The sequence below is a fragment of the Myotis daubentonii genome, chromosome 5 (genome assembly GCF_963259705.1).
Source record: "Myotis daubentonii chromosome 5, mMyoDau2.1, whole genome shotgun sequence".
Lineage (NCBI taxonomy): Eukaryota > Metazoa > Chordata > Mammalia > Chiroptera > Vespertilionidae > Myotis > Myotis daubentonii.
Genome location: NC_081844.1, coordinates 15,844,802 through 15,868,612, shown reverse-complemented (window position 1 = coordinate 15,868,612; position 23,811 = coordinate 15,844,802). Strand labels below are relative to the sequence as shown.

The window sequence follows — 23,811 nt, the reverse complement described above, 5'->3', positions numbered from 1 at the left end:
CAGAGCAGAGAGTCCATGTGTCTAGAGACTGTCCAAGGCAAAGTCAGGAGCACCCAAAGGTGTAAAACAGATGAATCCATTCAATCATCAAAACAATATTCATTCAAGTATTTACTCAGTGCCCTACTGGGAAGGATGACTGCTGTGCTAGGCTCTGGGAATGGAACAGTGAACCAAACAAAAGCACAGCCTGTCCTCTGAGGAGACTGTAGGCGCTTTATATGGGAGGACAATCTGTACAACTATGCACTGTCCCGTTTTACAGATGGGGAAACTGAGGCCTGGAGGAGCTGAGGAAATTGCCCAAGGTCACACAGCTAGTAGAGGCAGACCTGGCATCTGAGGTGAGGTCTGTGTGGCCCCAAGGCTGTGTTGGCACTGCCTCTAGCTTTCTGCTCCTCAGGGCTTCCGGCGGAGGTGGGGGGATTGGACAGGTGCATCAGGTCAAGCACGCACACCACTAGGCATGGGACCAGTTAGTGGGAGAGTGGCTTACCCACACTGGGGACAGAGGCTGTGGGAGGCTAAGGACAGGGGTGGTAGCAGGCTGGAGGCAGCTGGGCCGTGTGTGCAGGGAGCCAGAGACCCAGGGCATAGGTTGGTGAGAGGGGGTTGAGGGCACTCCTTGCAAAGGGAACTGGGAGGGAATGACTACATGAGGCAGACAAGTTACAGCTGTGCCCACAGGTGTGCTCCCCCGCCCTGAAAACAGACCAGCCTGTCAGAGAAAGTGCAAAGTGGAGACCAAGGGGAGATGGAGTCAGCTCTGGTGGGCCCTGAGGTGCCCAGGAGGAGGGTTGCCAGGTATGACTTCTGGGGTACCATTTGCCAGGTGGTTCTGAGCTGGTGCCTGGGGGCTCTCCTTGGCTGTCCTCTCCTGCTCCCTGGAGCCTGGGTTCCAGGGGGTTGGCAGAGGGCTGGTGCGTGGGGGGCGAGGGCCAATGGGGGTTGTTGGGGCTGGCCAGCTCCAGGCAGGACAGCAAGAGAGTGAGGGCAGGAATGGAAAAGGCATCCGCGCAGAAGACAGAGGGACATGCATAGCCCAGGAGGGTGCGGGTGCCCTCCATCGGAGTCTCTTCATCTCTGGACCCGGGCAGCCTCCCAGCGCGGAGCAGGTTGCCCGGCATCTCCAGCGGGAAGCTTTGCGCCGCTGCCCCTCGCAGGCTCTGGCCTCGGGAAGGGGGCGGGGCGGCCCCGTTTGGGATCTGTGGGTGTCGGGCCGCATCTGCACCGGCGTGGGAGCCTGAAGCGGGCGGAAGGGCCGGCAGACCGCAGACCGAGTGGCCGGCCCGCCCCCGCCCCGGCCTCAGGCCCTTTGAAGGGGGCGGGGCAGCCGGCCCGGAGGGCTCAGCTGGCCACAGAGTAGGGCCAGTCGCCGCCGCCAGAACAACTCCGCTGCGGGGGGGGAGGGAGGGGCCGCCGCACCTCGGGGAGGACGGGCGCAGCCTCTCTGGCTGCTCTAGGGAGAGCCACCCCCCCCTGACCCTCCAGCGGGGCGCGGACCAGACGGCAGCGCTGGGGCCGGGCTGCGTGGAGGAGGCGGCTTCCCGGCCGGGGCGGCGGCAGGGGCGGCCCCGGGATCACATGGGCGGAGGCAGGTCCCGGAGCCCCGGGCTGCTCTGCCCAGAGCCGGGCAGGCGGCGGCGGCAGCAGCGGGAGCCGCGGTGTCTCCTCGCCCTCCCTCCCTCGCCTCCTGGACTCGGCCGCCCAGCCCGACAGGTGAGCGGGGCCAGAGGAGCGCGCCCACCTGCGCCCGGTTCGCGCGGCCCGCGGCCTCCTGACTCCCGGCCTCTCGGGGCTCTGCGCGCCCGCGTCCTGGGCGCCCCTCCGCGCCCGGGCCTTTCCTGCGCCCCCAGCCCCTCTCCGGAGCCTCGCCTCGCGGAGGCCCCCCCCCCTCCGCCCCCCGCTGGCTGGGCCTCCTTGTCCCGGGCGCGGTCCTCCAGCCCCCGGCCCGCGGGTACTTGGGCTTCAGAGTGCAGAGGGCGCCGGAACTGGGCGAGCCGGGCTGACGGGCTGGGTACCTCCCGGAGTCCACTGGCCGGCTCAAAGGTCCGGGAACCAGGGCGTGCTCGCAGCCTGCGCCGGCCAGGGTCCTGGGGAGGGACCGAAGCTCAGCCTGGACAAAGAGGAAGCCACAGGGCGAGGAAGAGGGCAGGCTGCCCAATGGCCAGGGCGCGCGCCCCACGGGCCCCTTAACGCGGGGAGGTGGCCTCAGTGCCCTTGGATAGATGTGGGCAGCTCTTGCAGTCTCTGGGCCTCCCCAGGGGCAGCTCCAGGGTGGGTGCTGGGCAGGGTGGTGCCCCAGTCGGGCACTGCAGCTTTCTGCCTGGGTTGGCTCCTGACTCCAGACCTACAGGCTCCAGAAATCCTACAAGGGCCCGGTCTGCAAGGACACGCCCTTGCCCACGGAGGGGGCAGTGGATGGGAAGCCGGCGGCCCTAGCTCACAGACAGCATCAGTCGGCTCACCCTGCTGGCCAGCACCAGGGCGTGGCTGTGCCCAGCTTGGCGGATGAGTTTATCCTCCTTTGGGGCTGTTCAGAGGGCATCAGGCCCCTTGGGGAGGTGGGAAGCCCAGGCTTGCCAAGCCAGACCACATCGCTGAGGGCCGGCAGGTGGCCCGAGGATGCTCTGAAGACCTTGCCTCACGCTGGTGGTACCACCCGCTTCCTTGCTGTCACCCTGTTCCCACAGCACTGCCCTCCCCCAAACAGGAGGAAGTACCTTGTGCTGTGGGTTTTGGGGACCGGAAGCAAGCACTAGTGGGGCTTAGCCCGGTGTGGAGGAGGGGAGAGGAGGAAATGCCGACATCGCCCATCGCCTACCACCTGCTGGCCCCTGCCCGCCAGTTCCCCAGCAAACCCCTCTCTGGCACCCTGACGCCTGCCCCCAGGGAGCTGCTCTGCTGAGCACAGTGAAGGGGAACTGCAGTCATGGCTTCCCAGGGTGGGGAGAAGTGCAACTGGAGGGTGAGGGAGGGAGTTGGTCATTTCCTCCACCCCCTGCCCCGGCCCCTGACAGGCTGCTCCTGGGCCTGTCATCTCCTCTCCTCCCTTTTGCCTCCCCCCCCCCCCTACTGTCCTTGGGGGGCGGGGTCAGGCTCCACCTTTCCATCCTCTTCCTCAGGCATGGCGCTGACTGTGGACGTCATGGGGCCAGCGCCCTGGGGCTTCCGCATCACTGGGGGCAGGGATTTCCACACGCCCATCATGGTGACCAAGGTAAGGGCCGGCTCCGGGAGAGCAAGAGGCATCCCCATAGTTAGGGTTGGCTCTGTTTACCTGGCCCCCACAGACACCTTTCCTTTTTTCGTTCTGGAACCAGAGGTCTGCTTCTGGGAGTGCTGGTCCAGGGAGGGCTGGGACCCTGTTGCCACCGGGATGTGGTCGCCAGGTTAGGAGCAGGCTTCTGGGTAGTGAAAGGGAGCTGGGCCAAGGGGCCTGCTGGTTGCCAACCCCATACCTGCTGGTAGCCCTTTCAGGTGGAGCCCCTCAGTTCTTGGCAGTTTCACCTTGACCCAGGCCGGGCCAGGCAGCATTCACACAGGGGGCTGGTGTGCGGCGGGCAGTCGCCAGCACATCCCGGTTTGCACTGGCAGGGCTCTGTCTGGGAGTATCTCCGAGCACAGTTCCTGAGATTCCGTGATCACATACTCTTTGGAGAGAGGGGCTGCCATGCAGCTTCGGAGGGCACTGGCTGATTAGCTGGGCAGATACTGAAGGGCAGGGAGAGAGGTAGTAAAGGGGGACACAGGTCAGCCTGGTTCAAACCAGCTTCTGTGTTTCTTGGGCAGGACAGAGGGAATCCCCCCCTCCCTCCCTGCCTGTCACCACTGTCTGAGCAGGGGAACCTCAGACTGCCTGCACCTCATCCCCTACAGGTAACGGAGCGGGGCAAGGCCCAGGCTGCTGACCTCCGGCCTGGCGACATCATCGTGGCCATCAATGGGGAGGACGCCCAGGGCATGCTCCACGCGGAGGCCCAGAGCAAGATCCGCCAGAGCCCCTCGCCCCTACGGCTGCAGCTGGACCGGTAGGCCCCCGGCATTCCTCTCCCCTCGGCCAGCACCCGGCGAGGCCGCCCTCCCCCACCTGCCCTTTCAGCTCATCCTGAGAAGGTCCCGGGCTCCTGGCCTGCAGGCCTGCAGCTGGGTGGGCCGAGGGGTGTCCCTGTGCCTGGCTGGGCATGTAGCCACAGGTAGGGCAGGCTGGCATCAGCCACCTGGATGCCCGGGTTTGACTGGTTCCCAAGTGTGCGGGCTACAGGGCGTGGGCATGAAGTGGGTTGAAGAGGGAAAGGTGTGCCTTAGGCTGAGCCTCCCAGGCCTCTGCCTCCAAGAGGGCATGACCTTTGTTCAGGTAGGGCTGGGGGGAGGGAGGTGAGGAGTTTGGTGGTTCACTCCCCCCCAACCCCCGCCCCCCAGAGCCCCTCTGTCCCTCCCTCCATTGGTTCTCAAGGCCTTGCTGGTGAAGGCTGATTTCTGGCTAGTGGGGTTTGCAGCCTGGAGCCCTGGATGGGGGCGGGGGGGGGGTGCGGGGGAGGGGACAGGTGGTTCCCCAGGGTGGGGCATCTTGGTGAGTCACAGGAAAGGAATCCTGGGAGATTCCCCCAGCCAGGAGAGCCCTTTGGGAGGGCCTTGAATCTGAGTCGGGTTCTTCCTCTCTGCCCTGCTAGGCTCTCCCTGGGCCCTGACTCTATGCCCTCTCCTGGCCCTCCCTCTCACAGGCTGTAGAAACTGGCTCCCACAATGCCCTGGGCAGCCCCAGCCCCTTCAGTGACTCCTTCTTGCTCCTCTGGCCCAGGAGTGTTGCAGGAGTGGGACCTAGAGGAGGAGGATGGGGAGTACCTCATGGCATCTGGGAAGGGGACCAAAATCTACAAGAGGCTGCAGAGTGGGGTGGGGGAGGGGCAGGGAGCTGCTGACACCATCACTTCCTCAGGGAGGTGAGCCTGGCTGAGCACCCCCAGGCCTCCAGCTCCATGTTGGGCAGGTCAAGGTTCCCTGTTTCTCTCTTTTTTTTTTTTTTTTTTGCCCAGCCCCCTCTTAATCCTCCCTGGACACCCCCTCCCCACCCTCCATGACCTTTTAGGCGCTCAGAGCCCTATGGCAGGAAGCAGTGCTCTGGGCTAGAGCCTCAACCCAAGCTCCCCTCACTCTGACCTCACAGCCGCACCCCCCACCCCCTGCCCGAGAGGCTGAGGCTGCGGCTGACGTGGTGTGTGGTGACTGAGGTTCCTGCTGACCTCTCTAGAAGTGGCCTCATCAGGAATGGTGCAGCGGAGATGGGTCCTGGCAGGCGCTTTTCCTCGGCCAGCTCTCAGCCCTCAATGGCGTCTCTAGGGCTCCAGCTGGCTCTATAGGAAAGAGCTTTGGAGGACAGTCCTGGGAGGGGGCGGAAGGGGAGCCCTCTGGCTGGCTGCCTTGGTGATTGGCTGGGGAGCTGGTCTCTAGGTCCTGCAGCTGCCTGCCTGGCGAAGGGGGACAGCCCCACCCTTGTTTTATGGGGGAGGAGCCTGTGGAAGGGACCAGGACTGACTCTCTCAAAGGCACCCACAGCGGCCGAGCTGTGAGGGACAGGCCTCTGGTTGGGGACCGTGGGCAGCTGGCCCAGCCACTTATTGGGCTTTAGGACTTTGGGCAGCTCTCCCTCTCTGGGTGTCAGGTTCTCCATGGGCAAAGATGTAGGGTTATTTTATGAAATCAGCAGTCTCCCCGCAAATTGATCTGCCAAACTGATGCTGATCAGAGACAAAGTTTGGATAAAATGAAAAAAAAAAAAAAAAAAAAAAGACAGGGGCATACTGGTAGCGTGAGGAGTTTTTTTTAATAAAATTGAATTTATGGACGTTTTTGCTGAAATTATTCCTTTTGACTTTTTGGTGCTAAACTGTTCTTTAAGAAATAACGGTGGCTGATGACAATAGTTATTGGTTTTGAATTTGGCCAAGTTGAAAGTTGACAAACCACTGTCTGAATGCTTTGGACATTTTACTCGTCTTGAGAACCTGGTGTGGGGGCAGCTGAAATCCCCAGCCCCTACCAGCTAAGCAGGGTCTCAGGACCCCTGTGACACCCCTTCTCTGTCCTCTCCTCAGGTCCCAGGCCGCCGCTCCTGGACAGACCAACGGGGAAAGCACCATGGAGGTGCTGGCCACACGTTTCCAGGTAGGCTGGTGCCTTTAGCCTGGAGCCCCAGCACCGGAAGTGAGGGGAGGCCTGAGGGACAGGGCCCCCGGGGTGGGCAGACCACTCTTCAGGGTCCTGTCTCCACAGGGCTCAGTGAGGACACACACTGACAGCCAGTCCTCCCTCCGGTCCTCCTGTTCCAGCCCAGCCTCCCTCAGCCCCCAGCCATGCAGCCCCTTCTCCACCCAGGCCCCCACCAGCCCACGTGCCCTTGCTGGAGAGGCGGCGATGAGCCGAAGGTGAGTGCAGGGGGTGGGCATCCCCGCTGCCAGGCCCAGGCCAGGCCTCTCGGTCTCAATAGCTGTGTTCAGGGGACATGGGGACACCCTCTGTTTCCCTGGGGCAGTCTGGAGGGGGGAGGGCTTGGCACACACACTGTGCCTTTCCCCCATTCAGTTCCCAGAGCCTGGCACACAACCCAGGACTCACTGCTGCTGACCGCCTGTCCTATGGAGGCCACCCCGGACGCCGCCAGGTGAGGGCACTGGGGGGCGGGGAGAGCCTCGCAGGCCCGCTGGTTGTCAGTGGTGCCTACGGGGCTGCAGGCGGCTGATCCCACCTGGGCAGTGGGCCCCTGTCTCCTGGCAGCAGACACTCCCCTCTCTCCAGCCAGGAGGTCATCCTATCTGCTGGTGGGTCACGTTGGCTGCTCCGGCCCTGCCCCCTGGTCCAGGTGGCCTCCCACCACCTCACTCCCACTCGCTGCCGCCTCCCTGCCTCCTGCCGGCTTCCTCCCTTCTCGAGTGTTTCTCTTGGGCTGCGACTGACATAGTTTTGCTGCTGTTGTTGGGATGGTTCCCTTTGGCTCTGGCTGCATCCCTCGCACACATTCCTCCCCATTCCAGCCCCATGCCTGCCCCCCTCCACCACCCCATCCCCTTCTTTTCCCTCGGGCTCAGCCCAGGGAACCCAGTGGGACTGTGGTTCTGCCTGAAGTGGCACTTGGCCCGTTGTCTGTCTGCCCCACCCCGCCTTCCTTCCTGGGGGGCCTCCCACCCCAGGTCCCACTGTCCACTAGTGACAGCCCAACCCCCCTTGGTGGTGTTTCTCCTCTCTAAGGGCCGGGTGCAGAGGTGAGGGAGTGAGGCGGCCAACTGCTCTGGGCCACAGCTGCCGGGGGCAGAGTTGGGGGGGGGCATGTTCAGCCTTTGGGGTGAAGGGGATGAGGCCCAGCTGCTGGAATCCGAACTCCGGTTGATCTGCATTCCAGAAAGCAGAGCCTTGGGGGTGGCGAGGGGAGGGTACTAAGACCGGGGGCTCTGGAGAAGGAAGGGGGCCCTCTGGGGGCTGCATCGGGGTCCCAGGCGACCGGCTGTGGGCCTGCCCAGTGGCCCGCCAGGCCTGTGGGCATAACGATGTGTTCCATGAGATCCCTTCAAACAGTTTTAAATGTAGCTGTGGAGATAAGACAAACATGCGAAACAGCTTTGGAACAATTAAGCACTAAACAGTATGGTCTTAATTAGAAAAGCAGGAGGCCTTCTTGGAGCGGGAGATGAGTGTGGACTGGGGTGGCCTCAGAAGGCTTTGTCAGGGGTTTTGCTGGAGGGTCAGGAGGTCGGACCCGGTAGGGGTTTAGGTTAGAAGCAGATGAGCAGTGGAACAAGCTTATCCTAGGCCCGTGGTCAGCAAACCGCGGCTCGCGAGCCACATGCAGCTCTTTGGCCCCTTGAATGTGGCTCTTCCACAAAATACCACGTGCGGGCGCGCATGTACAGTGCGACTGAAGCATCGTGGCCCATGCGCAGAAGTCGGTATTTTGTGGAAGAGCCACACTCAAGGGGCCAAAGAGCCGCATGTGGCTCGCGAGCCGTGGCTTGCCGAGCCGCAGTGTGCCAACCACTGTCCTAGGCCATGGCTGGAGAGGGCGGGCCCATCCTGGCCTCCTTCCTGTGGTGCCCCCAACCCTGGCAAAGGGGGCATTTGGGTGGTACACGGAGTGGCTCTCAAACCAGCGGCAGCACCTTGGAACGTGTTAGAAGTGAAAATCCTCAGGCTGCAGCCTAGACCCACTGAGTCAGACACAGGCAGGGGGTGGGGCACCAGTCTGTTTTAAGGAGTCCTCGGGGGTCCGATGCATGGGAAGATCTGAGGACCTCCCCAGTGGCCCCAGTCATGTAGGGAGGCGCCCTGGGCTGGGTGGCAGGGAGAGGTGGCAGGACGGCTAGTCCCACCTCCACTGTGTAACCTTGGATGAGCCCCTTCCTCTCGCTCTGACCTGAGGCCCCTGTCATGCCTTCAGCAAATACTTAGCGAGCAGCTGCAGTGTGTCAGGCACGGTTCTGGGCTCTGGGGAAGCAGTGGCGGAAAAACAGAAATTCCTAACCCAACTAAGTGTGCATTCTGGCCGACAAGTGAAACAAATCGGGTGGTGTGGGAGTCACAGAGTCCCTTAGCTCCCTCGTGGTGTCACTGTGCACCTTAGCACCTTAAAGCACTAGAGTCCGGGGAGAGAGAAGCACATTTAATCTCCTAAGCTGGTGGCCGCCCTCCTGCCCTGCCTCTCACTCACTAGTATTTGTCTCCTGTGTTACCCAGAACACGTTTTGGGAGGTGTTGGCCACACACGGCTCCTGATGGCAGATGAGCAGGTGTTCTGGACTTGGAGGGGACAGGTCGCCTCTGTGGAGACAGGTGTCCTTCCTGAGCTGACAGGAAGGGGGAAGAGGAAGGCGGTGGCTCTGAGGGAGGGAGTTGGGTGCCTCTCCACCTGGTGTGCTGGTCTGGAGGGAGGAGGGGGGGAGGTGACTGTCTGCTGAGGCTGCGGCTTGGCTGCTGGCTCCTGAGCAGGCTGAGGCCGCGCTGGGCCAAGCGCAGGACGCCACCAGCCCTTATGGTGCCCGTCTGGAAACGGGGGTTGCCCTTCCGGGAGGCAGAAGCCTTGGTGAGCAGATGTGAAGTGAGAACAGCACCTCTCCCTCTGGCTGACACGAGGGCTGGGCTTTTGAAGGAACGGGGGCTGGATTTCAGCCCTCCCTCCCACTGCCCAGTGTCCTGTTCCCCCCCCCCCCGCCCGCCCAGGGCATGTGCCAGCCTGTCTGGGACAGCGAGATGGGATATCATTCTTGAGTCACTAGCTGGTGCTGGACGTCATTCCTGAGGACATTTTCTCAACGTCCTCTCTCGACCACCTGGCACCAGCTGGGCACTCAGGTTCAGGGCTGTGGACTCCCAGCCCTGCCTCCGATCCCAGCTGCTGCCCTTGTGAGCTGAGTCGCCTCACTGTGGAAGGCTTGCCCGCAGAGGCACGCGGGCTGGTGGGAGAGGCAGGGAGAGGGTCTAGGGCTGTCTTCTCAAGATTCTGATGTTCCCCCTTTAGCTTAGGAACTCATGCAGGTTTTTCACTCAACCCCATGATTCATTCCTGACTTTGAATTTTAAAACGGAGGGATTTGGCTTTCCAGGAAACTGCCCTAGCATGGCTGCCTGGGGCCTCAGGCTCTCCTTTCCATGGGGATGGGGAGGAGCGGGAACGGAACAACAGTGGTGGAAGGGAGATGCCCACGTGGAGAGCAGGTGTAAGAGCCCGAGATGGACGGTGCACACGGGGGAGGGAGAGGGCACTGCTGCTGGGCTGTGGGCCCAGAACCACCCTGGCTCCCCAAGGCTGCCCGGGGCAGGACCAGACCTCCCAGGGCGGCCTGGAGAGGCTGGTGGGCCCAGACCCTGGCCCTCCTAGAAGGGAACCAGCGCTGTGGGTGAGAGGTCCTTTGTGCAGCTCCAGCCCCGACTCCCAGAGGGGGCTTGGCCTCTTCCCTCCTCCCCTTTATGTTGCCTTTTCCTCGGGGCAGAGGGCTGGCTTCTTCGTTTGTTCTGTCAGAGCAGACAGGCCCCAACATGCAACATCTTTCCAAACACGTGGCCCGAGATAACAGAGGAATTTGTTTTTTGTCTGAATTTAGCTGGTTGTCACCCCCTATCTTTATCCTGCCCCTCCCACCCAGTCCCCTTGCAGAGCCCTCACACCTCCATAGCTGGGTGCTGCCTCCCTCCCCGCCGGGCGCATAGGAACAGTCCGGTGACCTGGTCGGGTTCCCATGGAGGGGGACGGGGAGGGGGGCCCTCTGGTGTTGGGCCTGGGAATAGCCAGCCTTGGTGTGCTGGCCGAAGGCTCCAGCGCTGACTCCTCCCCTGGTGCCTCTCCTTCCCACAGACTGGCCTCGGCCTCGCTGGCGACTCGGCAGTGCTGGTGCTGCCGCCTTCCCCGGGCCCCCGGCCCTCCAGCCCCAGACTCAGGTACCAGCGAGCCTTGGAGGGAGGGTGGGATCTCGGAGGACTAGGAGGGACTGGCTTCCTAGAGAGGGATGGAGGGGCCCCTGCCTCTCTAAGTCCAGGCAGCTTGTCCTGACACCGGACCGGACCTCACTCCTGGCTGCCTCCCATCCCCACAGTATGGACTCGGAGAGGGGAAGCCACCTCCTGCGAGAGGACTCGGAGGTCTTCAAGATGCTGCAGGAGAATCGTGAGGGGCGGATGGCCCCCCGGCAGTCCAGCTCCTTCAAACTCTTGCAGGAGGCCCTGGAGGCCGAGGAGAGAGGTGAGGCCCCCGGGGGTGGTGGCAGCAGGGCAGGGTGGTGGCGGTGGTTCGGGAGGGGAAGTAGGTTCCCCAGGACACCCCTGGGCCCTGGGTGGACAGCTTATTGGCCTAGTGATTCCTAAGTGCTCACCAGGGGGCAGGCACCCAGGGGCACTGAGACCACAGGTCCTGCATTGAAGGAGCTTGCAGTCGGGGGTTGCCGGGCGCCCTCAGAGGTCCAGCTGGGATCAGGAAACTGCCAAGGGAACAACAGGGGGGGGGGGGTCTCTGGGGAGGGCTTCGTGGAGGAAGAGGGATTGGATGTGGTCCTTGAAGAAAGATGAAGCCTTTACCAAGCAGCCTGCAGACGGTGGCCGGCCGGCTGCGGAATGTGGAGGCCGGCAGGCGAGAGCTCTTGGCCGTGGGAGCAGAGGACAGCGGCCTGGCAGCAGGGAGGTGGCCCTGGGAGTGAAGTCCTGGCTGTGAGGCCTCGAGTGCCAGGCTTCGGAGTGGCCTAACCCAGGAGGGCCAGTTAGATAATGAATGTAGGCGGCGCCTGCGATGCCGAAGGCAGCAGTTCAGGCGATCCGGGCTCCCGCCGAACGTTTGCCGTGCCCCCCGTGGACCGGCCCTGTGCACAGTGTGGAGAGGAAAGGTGGTCAAGGCCCATGTCTGTCCATGAAGAGCTAGCTCCGTTTATTGGGGCTGCCAGGCCCGCCCGGCTCCCAGGAACCGGAGGCTGCTGCAGGCGTTCCCGTGGAGGGACCACTGTCCTGCTTCAGGGGAGAGATGGGGAGGCCTGGCCTGGACAGTGGCATCAGGGAGTGCGAGGATGGGCCGGGCAGGAGAAGTATGTGAGTGGCAGGATCCCTAACACCTGGTGGCTGTTTCCAACTCTGACGTCTGGTTCCTAGGGGTGTGCACAGAGGCAGGGGTTGGGGTGGAGCCAGTTTTGAAAATGTGTGACCCTGAGCCCTTGGCGGGCCCCTGGAGGGAGAGGCAGATGGGTGGTGACATCAGCTGCAAGTGGGGACCGTCCCTGCCTCGTAATATCTGTGCTTCATCTGAGCGTGGTCCAAAGCTCAGAGGCAGTAATGCACGTAACAGCCCTTTGAAAACTGTACAAAGGTTATCGCCCATTATCACTGCCCATTAACATCATCACGACGGGCTGCACGAAGGGAGCGGTCTGCTTGGCCTGCTGGGTCAGGCACCGAGCAGGCTCTCCCAGCTTGCTCCTTGGCTTGGGCAGGCAGCCTCCCGTGTGCTTCCTGCACTTGCCCAGCCTCAGCCAGGGATCTTGCCGGATCGCTTCCTTCCTCCACTCCCCACGCTCACGCCTGGTGCCACCCCAGAGGCCCGCCTGCAAGTGTGAGTCCTGGCGGCGTGTTGGAGCAGGCGGAGTGTGCGTAAACAGCCCGCCGCTGCGGTGGGCCCGCTCTGATGTGTCTGTCTGCCCTCCCTCCTCCCAGGTGGCACACCTGCCTTCCTGCCCAGCTCCCTGAGCCCCCAGTCCTCCTTGCCCACCCTCCGGGCCCCGGCCACCCCGCCCAAGCTCCACACGTGTGAGAAGTGCAGCACCAGCATTGCGTGAGTCTGGCCGCCTGGGAGGCAGGGTCGGGGCAGGGCACAGGGTGCTTCCCAGAGGGGGCTGCACAGAACAACCCGTCAGGGTCCCTGGAGGGCACAGTGACAAGTGGAGCCGTCGCAGGAGGCCCGACTGGCTTTGTCCTGCCGTTCCCCCTCCCCCCTGATTTCTGTCCCCCTCCCGGTGGAGGTGGAGGAAGACATGCTACTGCTTTTGGTTTATCTGCATGATCTCCCAGTCTCTGGAGATCTGCCTCTAGACGAGGAGCCTCCTCCGGGGAAACCTTGCTCTCACCCCTCCTGTACCTCCGTTGGAACAGGATGAAGTTTCCAGAGGCAGGTTCATTGTTCTCAGTGGGTGGCATCGCAGTGCAGCCACGTTCTCTGGAAAATTGCTGAAAGGCTCCCCTGGAAAAAGTTGTTCCGTGCAGTGTGGAGGGGCAGATGACTCACTCTGGGCGAATCCCTTCCGCTCCCTGGGCCTCAGTGTTCCATCTGCAGAATGGGAGAGCCCACGCTGCTGCACTGACAGCGGACTGTGTCCCATGTCGAAGAGCAGCCCAGGGCCCCGGGCTTGTGGCAACACTGCTGGGCCTGCACCTTACTTTCCTCTTCAGCAGGACCCTGGCCCCAGAGCTTGCCTTGCCAGCTTGTCCCCAGACGATGCGATGCTGTGGTCCTGGCACCTGGGACCACATATTGAGAACCACTGCTCCATTAACAACCCAGGAGATACAGGATGGAGTTTACCTGCCTTTTGTGGGAGAGGAATGACTTTATTATTATTATTAGGGTTCTGGGGCTAGGGGCTGTTGAAGTGAGATTCCTGAGGGCAGGCATGGGGGGTGAAGAGTCAGATTTGGGGATCTTCCCAGGTCCTGCCTCTGGGCTCTGGGGAGCAGCACGCCTGGCTCCGGTTTTCCACCCCCCAGGCTAATGAACGGCTTTCCGACCCCCCTCCCTCAGGAACCAGGCCGTGCGCATCCAGGAGGGGAGGTACCGCCACCCTGGCTGCTACACCTGTGCGGACTGCGGGCTGAACCTGAAGATGCGTGGGCACTTTTGGGTGGGGGATGAGCTGTACTGCGAGAAGCATGCCCGCCAGCGATACTCAGCACCTAAAGCCCTCACCTCCCAGGCCTGAGCACACCTCCGGACTCTGCAGGCACCTCCACGCCAGGGCCATGCCAATAACAAGTTGGCATGGAAGGGCGATGGTGGGTGATGGGCCCCTTCCCCCTCACTGGGTGAGGCCGGAGGCTGGGGCCTGTCTTACCTTCCCAGGCTTTTGCTAGATACTCGCACTTCTCCCTGCTGGGCAGCCTCTGCACCAATCTCTGAGGTGGACAATCTCTGCATCAGTCACCATTGAGCAGCAGGGGTTAGGCAGGCTGGGCCGTGGAGATTAGTATCTAGGAGAAGGGAGGGTCACAGGCTAGAGGTATTCATGGTGCAAAGTTCCTGACGTGAGCTCAATAAATATATATACGGGGACAAAATAAAGGAGCTGCCCCTCCTTCCTGTCCTCTCCTCCCTGGCTTCTCCCTACTGCTGGGAGCAAGGGCTTTATTCACATAGTAGAGGCCCGGTGCACGAAATTCCTGCACAGTGGGGGGGGCGCGGTGGGTCCCTCAGCCCGGCCTGCAACGATGCCAGCGTCCCTCGCCCTCAGCCTATGGCCCAAGGCCCCTCTCCTCCCTCCACGAGGCCGGGGCCCCTCCCCTCCCTCCATGCGGCTGGGGCGCAGATGCTGGGCTCATGTCACCAGGGCAAGGCGAGCCCAGCGTCCCGCACCTGGGCCTCTGGCCAGAAGCCCCTCCCCTTCCTCAGTGTGGCCAGGGTGCGGATGCTGGGCTCGCATTGCTGGGGTGACGCCGCCAGTGTCCCACCCTGGCCATAGGGGCACAGCCATCTTTGTCGTGGAGTGATGGTTAATTTGCATATCACTCTTTTATTAGATAGGATTTCCCCTCCCTCCACCCCTTGCCCTACCAGCTGATGAAGCTGGGGGTCCTGCTCTTCCTGGGCCCCTTTGTAAAGATGCCTGTCTTACTGGATGGCCCCTGGTGGTTTGCAGGAATGGGTTTCTGCCTGGGAGCCCGGGGAGGGGAAGGGATGCTGGAGGGTGGGCAGCCGAGGCACAGGAGGCAGCCCCAGGCCCATTCTGCCACGCCCATCTCCGTGCCGTCCCCGGCTCTGCCACCACTGGCTGGGCTGGTGCTCTGTGCCCTTTGCTGTGGAGGCTGCCAGTCCTGCTGACTTACCCAGAGGATGGGCAGAGGGGCATGATCCGAAGTACCTCCTGCATTCTCTAAGGCTGTCTTCAGCCACTGGAGAAATATAATCAGCAGAACCACTTTGGGACAAGGCTGCAGGCTAGCCTTGCCTGGAGGCGACAACCCAGCAGAGCCCCCACCCTGAGGGACCACCACCCACCGAGGGCCTCACCTCCAAGCCAGGGTTGGTCTGCCACCCCTTCCCCTGGCAGTACATATAAAGTGCATGGCCAGCCCTAGCCAGTTTGGCTCAGTGGATAGAGCGTCAGCCTGCGGATTGAAGGGTCCCAGGTTCGATTCCGGCCAAGGGCACATGCCTATGTTGTGGGCTCGATCCCCAGTCGGGGGCATGCAGGAGGCAGCCAATCAATGATTCTCTTTCATCATTGATGTTTTTATCTCTCCCTCTTCCTTTCTCTCTGAAATCAATAAAGAAATATATTTAAAAAAAAAAAAAGTGCATGGCCAGTGCCAGCATGTTTGAGGTAGGTATTATGTTTGAGGCAGGGGACAGTGGTCCCTGCCAGAGTTTTGGCGTGATTGACTGCCTCCCCCTCCGCCTTGTTCTAATCCCAGAGGACATTTCAGAAAGGCGCACGGGTGCTGCTGGGTGCTTCAGACTCACCCTGCCCCCAAGTCAGCCGGAGGGATGGGCGCAGCCTCAGCTCTATTTTCACTGAAAAGATCAAAGCTGGGCTTCAGAGGGTGCTGGGTGCTATCTGGCTCCTTTTGGAAGGAATCTTGGCAGAGACTGTGTTGCCTCCTCAGGCACCTGTTGATATAATTTACACCTTGGTATAATTGTCTCAACGTTTACCTGGATGGCTGCCTTTATATTCACAGGAAAGATCAAGGCTTTCTGTGGCTCAAGAGGAGGTCTGGTCTGAAATGGGATACCCACCTGGGCACCACCCAGTGTCCGGTGTAGCCGTGGCAGGGAGAACACTCACAGAAGGGGAATTCACCCCTCTGGAAATACTTGGGTTCCGGCAAAATGGGAATATAGAAAGATCTAGCATTTTTCCTGCTTTCCTGAAGATAACAGTCAAGTGGCAGCAACTGAGCGGCATGAATGAAATACTGCGGCGTGACGACAGTGCTGAAGAGCTGATGTGGCGCACACAGGCGGCCCTGTGGGTGCAGAGCAGGGGCCGTCCGTGTGGCCAGGACTTGGACGGGTGGAAGAGAGAAATGCCGAGTGACGGGGGCGAGGGCAAGGGGAATGCTCAGTTTAGGGCAGTGGCTGAAGGGGATACTGAGTAAGGCTGTAAATCAGTGGTTCTCAACCCTCTGGCCCTTTAAATACAGTTCCTCATGTTGTGACCCAACCATAACATTGTTTTCGTTGCTGCTTCATCACTGTCATGTTGCTACCGTTATGAATCGTAATGTAAATATCTGATATGCAGGATGGTCTTAGGCGACCCCTGTGAAAGGGTCGTTCGACCGCCAAAGGGGTCGCGACCCACAGGTTGAGAGCCGCTGCTGTAAAGGGAGACGGGAACCTTGAATGCCAGGAGAAATGGTTTCAACTTCCCCTTACGGCTCTTGGAACACTTTGAAAATTGTAAGCAGGGAAGTGACAAGTTGGAACAGGTGGGCTGCAATAGTAACGTGGTGAGATCCTTGTCTCTAACAGACCTTGCTGGCCCACGGTGTTCTCAGGAGGGGAGACCCTTGCCAATGGGCATGCCTGGGAGTGGTTGAATGCCTTTAAAGGCTGGATGGGTTCAAGCTAAAATCTACCTCTTTAGCTCTCCCTCCAGGGGCTGCAGGGTTACAGTTCCAGAACTCTCTGCCGCCACACACCAGCCTGAGCTTGGGAGAAAACGTCTGTGGAAGATAGAGTAACTAGCCAAACCTGTGTGTCAGCAGAGAAGGCTGGGGTTGGCCAGACATGGGGTGGGGGAGACCACCCGATTATGCAACTGCAGTTTGTCCAGTGCAGTGCCCGCCTTCGATTTCTCTGCATTTGGGGGAATCGCTTCAGAAATGAGGACAGATGGGAGTTAGGAGTGGCCGGGGAGAGTATCTAATACTACCCTCTTCAGTGGGAGACGAGAACCCAACTTTCCCAAAGTTCCACAGCTACATGTTCTAAAGTGCCAGGGAGGTACTGTTACCATCCTCGTCTCTAGGTGAAGAAACTGAGGACAGGGAGGATGAGTGCCTGGTGGGAGGACTCCTAGCTGGTAAGGGGAGAGGGCCAGGGAAGGAACCCGGAGCCAGACTCCCGGTTTCTGGCTTGTCCAGGGGTGGGGGTGCTCCTGCCCCTCCACGACCAGAGGCAGCCTTCCAGGCCACAGAGGAGGCCAGCAGGGCTCCCCGCCATCTCTCGTGTGGCAGGAGCTGCCTCCAGGCGCTTAGCGTGGCCCATGGTCCCTCAGGGCCTCGCTCAGTGCTGAGCTTGCAGGAGACGTGAAGCTGGGACTTCCCCATGGAGGTGAAGGGGCAGTCACACCCCTCCGGCCTCAGCCTGAGGGGTGACTGCTCTGCCACCACCTGTCACAGGAACTCGCGATGCTGCTCACCCCTCAGGTGGGCAGGGATGGGGTGGCTGTGCTGCCTCTCCCTGCCTTTAAGCATCACTCAGAGGGAGATGAGTCTCCTGCAGAGGTCAGGGTGAAGGAGAGACCGTGGGGGTGGTCATGTGGGGGCCGGGGCTGCCGTCAGGGCAGCAGAAGGCAGATGGGAGGGATGTGTATAACCCCCCCCAACCCCCCCCCCCACACACACACACATCAAGGTATCCCCATCACCATGAGCGCCATGAGGGCATGGCCTGTCCACATGGTCTGGAGTGGAGTGTACACTGGGGGCGGGGGGGGGGGCGTGTTCTTTTGAGGCCACACAGGGCCTTGTGCGGAGGCCTTGCCTTCCTGCTGGTTGGCTTCCTGCTCCAGACACATTCCTGCCCTGAGTCACCGAGGAGACTGCTGCTTGGAATGTGGCCCCATACTCTCCACGTTCAGGGTGATTTCTGGCAAAGTTTCCCTCCTTCCCTCCCACCCTCTCACTTTGGAGGGAGGAGCCACCTGACTGACTAGCCAGCCCTCCTAACCTCCTACCCGAGGGCAGTCTGGGGTCTGGCAAGGCTGGGGTTTGGTACCACACATGCTGTTTGATTTGCATAAAGCGGTTCCGGCGGGCCCAGTGGTCTGTTTCCCTCTCTGTATGAGAAAGAGGAATAGGGCCCTGACCGGTTTGGCTCAGTGGACAGAGCGTGGGCCTGCGGACTGAAGGGTCCCGGGTTTGATTCCGGTCAAGGCCATGTACCTTGGTTGCGGGCACATACCCAGTAGGAGGTGTGCAGGAGGCAGCTGATCGATGTTTCTGACTCTCTATCCCTCTCCCTTCCTCTCTGTAAAAAATCAATAAAATATATTTTTTAAAAAAGAGGAATAGGGCGAGGATAGGGCTGGAGGGGGCAACCCAGGGGACCCATGGCCAGTGGGGAAGGGCTTGCCTGGCTGAAAACCAGGGGTTAGGCATGGTCAGTAATTCAAGCACTTGGCCATCATTCCTCCTTCCCTGGGCTTGGCTGGAGGCCTGTTTCTTGATCTTATAAAGTTAGAATCTTGTAGTTGGTTCCCTGATGAAGGCTCCTGCGTAGGGTGTTTGAGAAAGGGTAGGAGGGAACCAGGAGCAGAGGAGGTGGGCAGACATCTCCCTCGCTCCCAGGTACCAGCCACCTCCTCCCAGGCGCCCTACCGGCTCAGGGGCAGGTTTGCCGCCCACCGGCTTCCTCGCCTGCTGCAGGGCACTGGGTCCTGCTGGCATTTCCCCAGCCAGGTCACCTCCCTCAGGAGGACAGGTTTCCTCAGAGGCCACCAGCCCACCTGGTCACAGGCTGCCTCACTCCAGCAGCCGCCTGGGCTCCCAGCCCCCTCAGGCCCTGCGGTGAGGGTGGTGGGTGACAGTGTTGAATCCCGTGGGCAAAAGGCTGGGCTGGGGACAGGGGAGCCCCGCCCCAGGCCGCTCGCCAGTCTCCCTGGCTCACTGGGTCCCCAGTCCTGAGTCCCCGCCACCCCCAGCTGTAGGGTCCCCGGTGAGGAAGAGGGTGGGGCCAGGAGGGGTTCGGGGCTGGCGGGGACCGGCGCTCCGCCTTTGTCGGAAAGGAGTTCCCCGGGCAGACGGCATCCCCCGTTTCATCCCCCGTTTCATCGCGCCGGGTTCGGGTGGCGGTGACTGGCCCAGGCGCACAGCGGGGAGCGCGGGGCGTCCGCGTCCCGGTCAGGCCCTCCCAGGCGGCACGTGGGCTCCATTTCCTTCCGCGCCCCGGCCCCGGCCCCGGCCCCGCCCGCCCGCGGCGTTTCGGCTGCAGGAAGGCGGGCTCCGCGTGTGACCCGGACGCGGAGGGACCCCAGGCCGGGGCTCCGGGCCGGGGCGGGAGCGCGGGGCTGCCCGGGCTGAAGGGCAGCGGACCAGGGTCCTCACCCGCATGCAGCCAACACTGGGGCCCCGCTCCCCGCACACCTGCGCGCCTCTATCTGCCGCGCCCCTCCTCCCCCCGCGCAGGGAGCGTCCGGGGGCCGCGGGCGGACAGCCCTCCGCGGCTGCAGCGGCCGGGCAGCGGGGCCATGCTGGGCCGGCGGCGCGCCTTCGCCGTGGAGCCGCGCGGCGGCGGCCCGGGTGAGTCGCCACCCCCAGGCGGCCAGAGCCTCCGCCCTAGCGCCGACCCCCACCCCCGACCCCGTCTGCGCCCCGGGCGCGCGACCTCGCCCCGTGGACGGTCGAGTGACCGCGCCTGGCCCTGGGAAACCCTGAGTGTGGGCGTTAAATCGTCGGCGCCTCCGTCCCTCTCCCCTCGGACCCCCGCTCTGGGTCCCGCTCCGCCGGCCCCGCCCCCGCAGCCGTGTGACAGCCCCTGGGCGGCGGCGGCCCCTTCCCCCGTGCAGCGGGGGGCGGGGGGGGGGAGTTTGGCGGCCCCCTGCCTGCCCAGCCCCGGGGCCGCCTGGGAGACGTGGAGAGCCCTCCACCCTCGCCAGTCTGTTTCTGCACCTCAGTACCAACTGGGGCGCCCAGATGGTAGGAGGGCCTGGCACCAGGTGACAGTGGGTGACAAAGCGACGGCTCCTCCTACCCCCCTACTTCCCTTTCTTCTGTTTAAGCTTTTTCTTTTCAACTCTCCAGAGTCCTCACTCTTTCTCACTTAAAAGAACTAAAGCCCCACCTGGTCGGGCTATTACTGTACCCCCCCGCCCCCCCCCCTCAGCTCCAGGAGAGCTCCTCAGCCCCCCGGTGCCAGGCTGCAGCCCAGGCTTCGGTCTCTGTGCCCTTCCCCTCGCCCTGAGGGGGTGCAGTCATACCCCGCCTTGGGGAGCAGTGGGCGAAGCTTCAGCTCCCCACTTAGGGCTTGGAGGTTCAAGGCAGACCTAGGGGCAGGAGTGCAGGGGCCCCCGGGAGGAAGCACCCCCTCCTCAAAGGAAGAGGGGCCGTCCCAGGGACTGATGAAAGGAAACCCGCCCCAACTGCCCACCCCTGCTGGCTGCGACCACTAACAACTCCTGCGGTGGGAATTCCGCCGAGCGGCTCCAGGCGGGGCTGCGGAGGTGGGCGGGGCTTGCCCTGCAGGCTCCTCCCTTCACCTGTGGCCCAGCCACGCCTCCCCGCGGAATGCGCTCAGCTGCCAGGAATGCGAGGGCGGTGGGGGCAGCCTGCCCTGCCCGAATCCCTCTCCTTGCAGGTGGGGCTGGCGAGAAGCTGGCACGAGGGTGTGTAGTGCCTGGAGTCACCAGCTCCTACCGCCGGATCCCGGACGCCTGCGGAGAGTGCTCATCGGACTCCTGGGAGGGGGATGGCGAGCTGAAAGGTCTCCGGACACAGGTGCCGCTTCCCAAACTGGCCTTCCTGGACTCGGGAGTGGAGATGGCCGTTGGGGACAGCTCCTGGGCCATCTCTCCACGCCTTTCTCAGGACTCCCTGGACTCAGAGCCCGTGGGGAGCCCTGAGCCCCTGGCCCTGCCCATGGAGCCTTCTGCCCACCTGGGCCGGCTCCTGGCCAGCCAGAAGCTAGAGCGGGTGCTGGAGCGGTCCAGCCAGCTCCCGACTTCACCTGCCAGCTTGTCACACCACCACCGCTCCCGGAAGCCTACAAGGAAGCCTGAGTATGACATGCCCCCTGTTGGAGCAAGGGACCAGGGGGCCACCAACGCAGAAACTGACCGAGAGGCAGGCCTGGGAAAAACAGAGGTGGTGAGTGGCCCCTCTCAGGCTGGGTGAAGAGTGGGATGGCGATGGCCCTTTCACCGGGGGGTGCTGGGGCTCCCCATTTCTTCTCCCCGGAGCTCTCTTGGGGTGGGGCATTTCTGTCCCTAATCATGGGTTGTGTCTCAGCTCTGGCCTCACCCCACTCCCAGCTGTGCGGAGGTGGGCAGGTATGAGGTTTGCCCGGCACCACGGCTGGCTGGGCATTGGGAGGCCAGTTGGTTGCATGATCCTCCTTTCCCTGCCTGTTCTGCTCCCATCTGATGGCTGCCAAGGGTGGGAGTCTGACTGAGTCCAAGTTTCCCCACCCTTACTCTGCCCTACAGGGGAGGGGCATGGGGCCTGAAGCCCGGGCCTGCCCTCCCGGGCAGGGTCTTCACTACCTGGAACACCTGTGCCTGGTGCTGGAGCAGATGGTGAGGCTGCAGCAACTGCACCTGCAACTGCAACCCCAGAGGCCCCCTGGGGTGAGCGAGCCACGTGGCAACCAGGCAAGTGGGTGGGCACGTGAGTGGGGGGACTCCTGGCACCAGGGCTTCCTTCAGAACAGCCTAGGTCTCTGCTCAGGCTCTGACTGCCCTTCTCTCCTGTACACAGGGCCCTGTAGAGAAGGAGGAGTCGACTCTGGCCCCTTCACCTCCACCCTCTCATGCCCCAGGCAGTGAGGTGCGGGGGTCACGGGAGCTGCTCAGCCAGACTCAGGAGACAGGTATGGGGCCATTGTGTCTCCCTCTGTGCTCTGCCTGCCCAGGGCCCCAGGCAGACCCCCTGAGCCCTGGGTAACCCGATTCTCTCTCTGAAGGCGAAAAAGGAGCTTCACTCCCAAAGGTAGGGGTGCCCAGTGCCAACCCTTTCAGGCTGTCCAGAGTCCCAGCAGAACCAGCTCACACCTTGCAGTCCTCCCAGAGTCACAAGGTAGGTGATGGATATGTGTGGGGCAGGTGACAGGTGGAGGTGCGGGTGGTTGGCTTGTGTGGATACCCTAAAGGCCAGAAACTCTGGGAAAATGAGAGGATTCCTGTTTGGAGCAGGTGACTTCTGCGGACTGTGGTGACAGCTGCCTCTGGTAGTATGGGGTATGTTGTGGGGTGGGGCTCTGTGGTGACCCCCTCATTCTCTGCTCAGCGGGATCTCTCCCACTGGAACAAGGTCAAGGTCCTTCTCAATCGGATTCGCTGGAAGAGCCCTCAACACCCTGAGCCTCCTGCCCCTCCTAATGGCCCTGCTTTCAGGTGGGTACTGTGGCCCAGCTCAGTTAGGGCAGAGGGTGGAGCCCGATGGACCAGGATGAGAGATTGTACCCCTAGTTCTCTTTGTCCCTATGAAATCTGAGTGACATAAACAGTCTTGGGGAGGGTGCTGGAAGAAACAGGAAGTAGTTTAAACTCCCCATCGACAGATGAGGAGGTTGGGGGAGGGCGGGGAAAGGGGGGCAGGCACTTTCCCGAGGCCACAGGATGAATCAGTGGCAGAGCCAGTACTAGAATATGGGGGATCTCCTTAGGCCATCCCAGCAAGACCTTAACTCCCAAGGCTGAAACTTAGGCCACCTTCCCATGTTTGCTGGGCAAGCAAGGTGTGTGTGTGTGTGTGTGTGTGTGTGTGTGTGTGTGTGTGTGTGTGGCGGGGGACACACAGACAAAGGATTCCACACGGAATAATTCCCCAGGAGAAAGAAGCATCATGTCAGTTACCATCCCCAGGCTCCCCACCGCAGAGACGCAATGCCGATCCACTCTGGGCCATTGTTACCTTCGTTTCCTTCTCCTAGTCTAAGGCCTCCCTTCCTTTTTCACAGAGTTGAGTCAAGGGACCTTCCATGTCGTCCCCTCAGGAAGACCTTTATGCCATCGTTAGTAGTGAAGAAGCAACGAGCAAAACACCTTTCTGTCTCCTGAGACCTCCTGGTGCAGGGACATGACGCTGGCCGGAGGGGTGTGCAGTGAAGTCTTCTTTGCCTTTGGCCCCGTTGCTGTTTTGGGGCACTGCCAGGAAAAGCTGCCGGTGCTCGCCCTTCTCTCTGAGGCGAGAGCCGAGTCTTTCTCCTCTGAGCAGCTTGGCAGAGGAGCCCCGGTTCCCTGGGAGACCCCAAGGTGTGGCATTTCCTGGGCGCCTTTCTGACTGACAGAAATCCCTGCAGTAATTTATCAGGCATCCATGGAGCACTTTCGGCATGGTGATCTGTTGGGGTCCAGTGTGTTGCAGATATGTATGTATGCAACATGATATACATATACAGTATCTCTGTTGTGAACTTATTGGATCCAATCATCTCTCCTGAATCACACACTCCAGGGGTTGGTCTTCTGGGTGAGGTAATTGCAGAAGGATGGGACTGACCTTCATTCCTCAACGGACAGTTACGGATCCTGGAGTCCTGCTTTGCTCCGCATACCTGTATTGGAAGCCCCAGGACAGGGAAGGGTGTCTTTGCTTTAAGTCTTGCACATAGAGCAGAGCCCTCGAAAACTGCACCAGGAATGAGAGGGTTAGGGAAAACGGGGAATAGCAGAGTGACCTTTGTTAGCTGTTTTGCTTCCTACTAGCCTTTACCCGTCAGAGCTGAAACCAGAGGCCCACACTAGCTTTTACACCTGCACAAAATCCCTTAACTTGTCTGAGCCATAACGTCCCACTTAATCTCCCAAATTGTATAATGATGCTTGACCTACCTACCTCACAGGTTTGTTTTGAGGATAAAATAAGATTAAACTGCCGAAACCGGTTTGGCTCAGTGGATAGAGCGTCAGCCTGTGGACTGAGAGGTCCCAGGTTCAATTCCGGTCAAGGGCATGTACCTGAGTTGCGGGCACATCCCCAGTGGGGGATGGGCAGGAGGCAGCTGATCGATGTTTCGCTCTCATCGATGTTTCTAACTCTATCTCTCTCCCTTCCTCTCTGTGAAAAATCAATAAAATATATTTTAAAAAAAAAGATTAAACTATTTTAAAGAGCTTTGTGAATGTTACATGAACAGGGAAGGGGAGGGTATGGGTGTTGGAGGGTGGATAGACTGGAGGGATGTTGGGAAGATCAGGG

At 61.4% G+C, this 23,811-nt stretch overlaps 1 protein-coding gene across 7 annotated transcripts; it reads left to right on the top strand.

Annotated features, from left to right (window-relative positions):
* The first annotated feature begins 1,463 nt into the window (after window positions 1–1,463).
* On the top strand, window positions 1,464–23,486 carry PDLIM2 (PDZ and LIM domain 2). Of its 7 annotated transcripts, none has more exons than XM_059696005.1 (14): window positions 1,464–1,719; window positions 3,126–3,220; window positions 3,880–4,031; window positions 6,096–6,165; window positions 6,274–6,425; window positions 6,583–6,661; window positions 10,340–10,422; window positions 10,578–10,723; window positions 20,252–20,760; window positions 21,099–21,239; window positions 21,370–21,481; window positions 21,575–21,687; window positions 21,898–22,004; window positions 22,571–23,486. In XM_059696005.1, exons 2-14 carry the CDS (start codon window positions 3,128–3,130, stop codon window positions 22,668–22,670), a joined length of 1,857 nt encoding a protein of 618 aa, XP_059551988.1. In that variant the 5' UTR covers window positions 1,464–1,719; window positions 3,126–3,127; the 3' UTR covers window positions 22,671–23,486. The 7 variants fall into 7 exon arrangements, with proteins under 7 accessions (XP_059551988.1, XP_059551986.1, XP_059551987.1 ...); XM_059696003.1 differs by lacking the exon at window positions 1,464–1,719 and adding an exon at window positions 2,031–2,277; XM_059696004.1 differs by lacking the exon at window positions 1,464–1,719 and adding an exon at window positions 2,344–2,945.
* Window positions 23,487–23,811: the final 325 nt, after the last annotated feature.